The 7625-nt window shown below is 43.4% G+C and overlaps 1 protein-coding gene across 1 annotated transcript in view; it reads right to left on the reverse strand.

The window, feature by feature from the left end:
* Positions 1–4464, reverse strand: part of LOC106534989 (A-kinase anchor protein 6) — a gene marked incomplete at both ends in the record, with an annotated part of 7788 nt that extends 3324 nt beyond the window's left edge. Inside the window, 1 exon segment of the mRNA XM_014031827.1 lies at positions 4339–4464. Within this exon segment, the coding sequence (XP_013887281.1) occupies positions 4339–4464 (126 nt within the window).
* Between the last annotated feature and the right edge of the window lie 3161 nt (positions 4465–7625).

Below are 7625 nucleotides of genomic sequence, written 5' to 3' on the forward strand. Positions count from 1 at the left end.
TTATTTTAAAATAATTTATAAGAGGTTTCCATGTTAGTTTCTCATCAATATCAACAATGTCTGAGGCCAGCTGTCCTGCAGACACTCTGAGGTTTAACAGGTAAAACTGTGGAGTTTACATCATGTCTCCTTTAAACCTTTTAAAATTTAACCTTTTTTATTAACTACATGTCTGCTAACATGAAGCTCTGTGACGGAGGAGATCAACCAGTATGAACTGTTTAAAGCCAGGATTTCTCCTGCTCCTCCTGCTCCACAGGCAGCCAGTGATTCTTAATAAAGAGAGGAGGAGGAGGAGGAGGAGGAGGAGGAGGAGGGGAGCAGTGCAGCCTCCCTCCCCGGAGGCGGTGTTTCTCATTATGCAGCGAGCAGAGCGACCCGTTACTGACTCCGACAGATGAAGCAGTACAACACTTGCTCAGATTGTTTTCTCTTGTCGTTCTTCCTCTCCTCTCCTCTMCTCTCCYCCTCTMCTCTCCTCCTCCCCTCCTCTCCTCTCTTTCTCCTCGTGTTCTGACACTAATGTTAACTAAATGCTTTGTAAAACAGGAGCTCTCGTGGGCCCGGAGAGGAGAAAACAGAGGCGTGTGAGCAGGAAGAGCGGCGTGGTGCCACTGTGGGGCTGCGCTCGCTGCTCGGGACGGCGCCGCAGCGTTTGAAGTGTCACGATCACTTCCTGTCACGCAGCGCTGACGGAGAGCGTAGGAGCTGTTCTGACACGCAGCCACCTGAGGAAATCTGACTTCTATTATTCATGTCTGCCTGCACATTATTCCACTCAACACTGGAGATAACCGTTACCTCTATACTAATCTACAAACAGCTTTAACACATGCTTAAACCAGGTTTAAACTAAACAAACAGCTTTAACACGGGCTTAAACCAGGTTTAAACTAAACAAACAGGTTTAACACATGCTTAAACCAGGTTTAAACTAAACAAACAGCTTTAACACAGGCTTAAACCAGGTTTAAACTAAACAAACAGCTTTNGTTTTTTATATTTTTTTATTTAACCTTTATTTATCCAGGTAAACTGTTTGAGAAGCACTTCTTTACAAACCTGACCTGACATGATGCACTGTAATATACAAACCTACAGATTCAGTCAGAGTAAAGTGATTGTAGAWTTTAATCACGATTAAAATGTTTAATCTATGCCCATACAGCAGTAAAATTAATCAGAGTTAACTCAATTAATTTCACTGCTCTAGTTTAAACCAATTTTRTATTTTCACAAATTCTGTYTGCATTTTCTCTAACATCTGTTCAGTCTTTACCCAAACAAAAACAGTCGTATCATCTTCAAACATTTAAACATTTCATCAACAGTTCATGTGTGATGATGTCTCAGCAGCACGTCACACAAACTAAAAACATGACAGAAATAAAAAACTAAAGAATAAAAAAGGTCCAAAGATTCTGAACTTTAATATATTTTAAAGTTATAGTTTTAACAACCCCAGAGTTTCTGGTGTTTCAGGAGTAAATAAAAGTACAGAGACACTTTTTACCAAGGTGGTTTAAAAAGTTTACATTTAAGTCAGTTCAGTCAGTTTTGTCCTTGTCTTTCTTTAAAAGTCTTCTTGTTGCTGAAAGTAAAATGTGTCTGCTGCTGAAAGCACCTGCTGGATTTCAGGCCGTACCTGTTGGTCGATGCTTTCTGAAGTATTCTGAAATAAATAAATAAAAGAAAGCAGACAAGCCTCCAGTTTGGCTGTTTCATTTCATTTCTTTTCGTTATTTCAAAGCTAAACGCTGTCAGCTGGGATTCGACAGGAAGGCAAAGTGACAGAGTCAAATAGAAAACACAAAGCAGGCCCAGAGTGACTGTCTGCACAGAGAATTATTTAAATTTTACACACCCGCCAAAGACAGGCTGTCAAAACCCATGTCGCTATGGATTTTTCTCAGGGAGGGAAGGAGCGGGGGGAGGCCKGGATAATAAAAGCAAGCAGAGGAGGAGAAATACGAGGCAGAGAGGAGAATCAGTGAAGCAGTGCGGCTCACAGCAGAACATTAGCTGTGGTGTGTAGCGCTCCATAAAACCATTGACATTGTCGCTCCTGCTTTGTGGACGAGTATTCCTGTAAAACAGGGTTTTCTGAGGCGAGCCCACCGCTATTGTTCCTGTCAGAGGGTGAAGTGAGGGCACCCCCGGCATAACTTACTTCACTTTATGGCTGCAGGAGAGGCCAGAGAGCTGCTTCTCAGATTAAATGAGCGAGATGTAAGTCCAGAGATTGTATTAGTTTTTGATTTCATCTCTTGATGCACGTCTGGGAGGCCCAGCAGGAAAACACACAACCTGCAGCAGATAAAAAAAGCTCCTTGTTTCTCAGCTTSATGTACTTCAGTGATTGGACGACGGGCTTCAGGAAGGTTTCAGGTCCGACTCAGGACAAACTTTATCAAATCAGTCTGTAGTTCAGTAAACAGAACCCTGGATCATTCAGGTCCTGCAGAACATTCTCCCTCAGTCAGGTAAGTGTAGTCCAGCAGAGGAACTGCACAGAGAGGACGCTGCAGAGGTGGGTTCAAAGTGGGCCGAGGTGGGCACGGTGAAATCAATGAGCACGGGCTGCTGTGTGTTTGGAGAGCTGACAGGAAGAAGAGGCTTTCAGCAGGTGTCTGCTGGGTGTGATGCTGCAGACTGAAACATGTCGGAGCCTCCAACAGCTCAGCCTGACACCGACAAGACAGGATGCTAATTAAAACAAACTGCATGCTAACGAGCTAACCAGCTAACGAGCACCCTTCAGTGTCAGATAATCCAAAAAACAAATCTATAAAATTACAGGTAAAACTGTGCAGAAACAAGTTGACTCTGACAGAATAAAGTCACTGTGAGGAACTTATTATTTCTTTTTAACAACACACCTGTTTCCTGTTGCAACGCTCTGCAAATCTCTGCTTTTACTGCTCTTCATTTGAGTAAAGTCAAACAAAATGTCATTCTGTGTGAGGCAMTCGTGTTTTTTACTGAACAAGTGATGCTCCCAGAGGGAGGACAACTGAAAACTCAAAAATAAAACTGAATTTAAAAAGGTCACAGGTGAGAGGAGGGTCAGGAGAAACAGGGCTGACAGCCGAGGTTAGGATGCAGGAAATAACAGAAGGAAGGAGGAGGAAAGTGAAGGAAAGAAGGAGTGATGAGGAGGAGGAGGAGGAGGAGGAGGAGGAGAGAACAGATGTGATGGAGCTGAAAAAAAGAAAGTAATAAGTGATGTGATGGTCGGCCTCATGAACCTCTTTCTTCCTCTGGAGACAGATGGTTTCATGAAAGGTCTCAGCTCTGGTAATAGCTGTGTGTGTGTGTNGGGCTTAAACCAGGTTTAAACTAAACAAACAGGTTTAACACAGGTTTAAACCTGGTTTAAACTAAACACATAGGTTTAACATGGGCTTAAACTAGGTTTAAACTAAACAAACAGGTTTAATGTGAGTTTAAACCAGGTTTAAACTAAACAAACAGCTTTAACGCGGGCTTAAACCAGGTTTAAACTAAACAAACTGGTTTCTTTCTCTCTCTTGTTTTCTACTCATGGCATCACTTCTCCCAGTTTTATCCTGTTTATTTTTATTCTTTTAAAAAATGTCAGTTTTTTTCTTACATGTTTTAGTTATTTTACAGATAATGGGTTGAATTTAGTATAATTTCATAGTGTCTGGGATGTGGATAAAGGTGATGACAGCTCTCTGAGGTGATTCACATTCAAACAAACATTTCATTCACATTTACTGATGTTGTTGTGTGATTGTTTCTGTTTCTATTGTATTTTTCTTCCATCTTGCTGCAAGTAAAGTGTCCCTAAGTGGACAATAATAAAGTGATATGATGTGAACAACAGTTTAATGTAGAGCTGCACCCATTATTTGAACCAATCAACAGATTCAACAACTATAAAAAACAATCTTCAGGTGCAGCTGTAGTTTAATGTTCCTTTGGTCTGAGTAAACAAAAACAATTCATTTGTTCCTTGTTTGTAAACAGATTTGTTTGTTATCTTCAGGATCTATGATCTGTTATCTGGCAGATGCTCCAGCAACTACCTGATAACACTAGCACTACACTTCAGTGCTGAGTGGTTTGATCTGGAGTTCTSTTTGCTGTCACAACTTTAAATGTTTGTAAGGTTTTACTTCTGACCAACAAAGAAAACAACYCTTCAGTGGGCTGGACCGGTTGGACGGATGAAAGCCTGACAGGCAGCAGGACCAATGAGGATCTGAGCCTGTCCTGTCTGTGTGMGTGTGCATGTTCCTGTTTAGACCCAGCAGGTTGTGTTTGGACTACAGTGAGGAGGAGGAAGTGTTGTGTTGTTGTTTCTGAGCTCACCTGTTGGTCCTGGTCAGCTGACTGAGGTGCCTCCGGGGGGGCGAGGGGTACTTCATGCTGCTCAGTTTAACTGCCATCTTCTCCAGGGCCACACGYTGCAGCTCCCACTGAGCGGAGATCAGGTCCGCCTGCAGAGCACAGGGTGAGGGTTAGAAACCTGCACCTCCACCTGCAGAACCTCTGCTCAGACYGCAGCACGTTCACATGATAACAACACTGAGACAAACCAACATCCTGATTTAACTCACATCTGTCCACAGTTTGATGTGTGTGGACAGTGAGGACACCATGTCTCAGCCTGAGTGTGCATGTTGTTTCAGTAAAAAGTGTTGGTGTGAGTGGATCACCTTCAGCTGAGATTAGCTGTTAAAACCAGACGAGTGTGAGACACGGCTTCTGACAGACGTGTCCTTTAAAGCCCTGCGAGCAGCCAACAAGCCACTAGAAAGACACTCGGCTCTTATCCTCYGCTCTCATCTCCTGAGAGAAGACGATGCTTTAACCTCCACACGAGCATACGCTACACAATCACACAYGTATAGAAACAAATCTCATCAGAACAAATGACACACACACGCCTGCAGTTAGCATGGATTGCTTTATTCCAGGAAAAGTACGTCTCACACCGCACACTCCCATCAAACCAGCACAAATGTTTCCATAACACCACACACACACTCACAAATTGACCATGAATTGCTCCAGACACACACACACACACACACACACACACGCGTACCGCAGCCAGTATCCAAACACAATCATATAGAGGCACTCAGCACGCCGCTCAGATGTAATTGCATACAAACTATATGGAGATGAGGCTTCATTTGAACCAATGAAGGCAGGCTGAGTGTGTACACAAACACAACACATACACACACACACATCGCCTGCTTTTTCCTCATTCAGAAACAATCTGAATAAAGTATTGTTGTGTTGAGTCACGTCACCATCAGATCTACTTAGCAGACTCGACAGAAGGATCTGCAAAGGTCATCCAATCTGTGGAAGACAGAGCTGCTCAATCAGAGAGCTAATACACAAACCAGGAGTACACAATCAGCTGCTGCAGGTACACAATCAGCTGCTGCAGGTACACAATCAGCTGCNGCCTGAAGTCTGTGATTTTGACACAATTTGGAACAGATTTTTATGAAAATCAAATCTTTCCCACTACATCGGTCATGTGATCAGGACATGAGGGTGTCCAGGGACTCCAGGGGATTAATATTTAAATTAATCGTTTTCGGCTAAATACCACAATTAATAGTGATTAGGTTTTTTTTGTCAATATTGCCCAACCCTAGTACACAAGTCAGTACACATCTGTGAATCTGTACATGTTTTATATTACAGTAGTTATTCATTATCTTTAGTCTACTTCACTTTACATCCTGACATATAAAGGATATTTGCTTCGGCAACATTTAGTTTTCTTCTTCCTAAACCAGTTAGTTTTTAACTGCGGTCTTCTTTGTACATGTTAGCAAAGTAGAAGTGCACACGCACACACACACACGCACACACATACACACACACACAGAGTGAATAACCCAGGTATAAATCAAGTCAGCAGTTTGTGCACGCTGACACTCATGCAAAGAGAGAGCAGTGAGTTAAAGCAGCTGAGATGCACCAAGGCAAGTAAACACACCGTTGCTTTGAACACACACTCCATCAGGCCCAAACGGCAGCGGTAAACACACCGTCGCTCCAAACACACACTCCATCAGGCCCAATCGGCAGCGGTGGGAGGCGGCACAATGGGTACCGCCGGGCGCCGGCACAGCTAAATTGCAGACAGCGAACAGGAGATCTGGGCCATTTTTCAAGGCCGACTATATATTACAAATTGGCTACCAGGGCATTGTCTGGAAACACACGCAGTGCACAGACATGTGTGTGTGCACACACACAGTACTGCACACACACACACACACACACACACACACACACACACACACACACACAAAGTGAAAAAACTAATCCTGGCTTGTCCTATTGTGGCCCATAGAGCTTCAGAAATCTCCCTTTTTCAACAATTTCCCAGAATAAACCAGTGATTGAAAATGTGTCACTGTAGTGTGCAACGACTAAAACACACAGGTGCGCACACACACATGTGCACACACACATGCACACACACACACACACATACAAAAACACACTTGTTCACTTGTGTTTATTTGCTGGAACTCATTCGTTTGTTATGAGGGTGTTCAAATACATCCAGGGCCGGACCTACACACACACACACACACACACACACACACACACACACACACACACACACACAAGCAGTATGCATTGGTTCTGCTTCACCTGGTCAGTTTCATTGTAGAGGTTCTGTGTTCAAGTCTGAATATAAGAATATTAAAGTCTTAAAGTTTTAAAACATTCATTAGATGAACCCAAGCTATGCCACGCCCCCTTCAAGACCACACCCTTCTGTAACCACAGTTCATCATTAGCCACGCCCCCTCTATGATCACATCCTTATAAAACCATAATCATTAGCCACACCCCCTCTATGATCACACGCATTTATAAAAAAAGTAATCTTTAGCCACRCCCCCTCTATGACCACACCCCTCTATAAAAACATTTACTCTTTAGCCACGCCCCCATATGGCCACACCCCTCTATATAAACAATTCAACTTTAGTCACACCCCCTCTATGACCATACCCTTCTATAATCATAATAATTAGCCACACCCCCTGTATGACCACACCCCTCTATAATCTTAATCATTAGCCACACCCCCTGTATGACCACACCCCTCTATAATCTTAATCATTAGCCACNAATCAGCTGCTGCAGGTACACAATCAGCTGCTGCAGGTACACAATCAGCTGCAGCAGTTGGATGATTTTGTCTGAATAACTACAGCACAGTGCAGCCGTTGTGAACCTAATTAGTAGAGGTGTCCCGATACCGATACCAGTATCGGTATCGGGTCCGATACCAGCATCAAGTACTCGTACTCGTAAAAGCCGGCCGATACTCTTAACAGATACCGCTTTTGTCCCCTCCTGTGCTGCACTGCACAAAGGATAAACAACAATCCATACCAGGCGGGGGCGCTAACGCACTGACAAGTTATTTCTGACCGCACCCCCGAATAACAGAAGAAGAACGATGAGAAGAAGAAGAAGAAGTAACATATCGGCAGTTTGGAGATATTTAAGATCAACACGGAGGACACAAACCAGCAGACTGTCTGCTGTGCTCTGCTAAACTGTCAGAGGAGGAGCTAAAGTTGGATGTTTTAACAGCAGCA

Source organism: Austrofundulus limnaeus, unplaced genomic scaffold, assembly GCF_001266775.1.
Source record: "Austrofundulus limnaeus strain Quisiro unplaced genomic scaffold, Austrofundulus_limnaeus-1.0 Scaffold1330, whole genome shotgun sequence".
Classification (NCBI taxonomy): domain Eukaryota; kingdom Metazoa; phylum Chordata; class Actinopteri; order Cyprinodontiformes; family Rivulidae; genus Austrofundulus; species Austrofundulus limnaeus.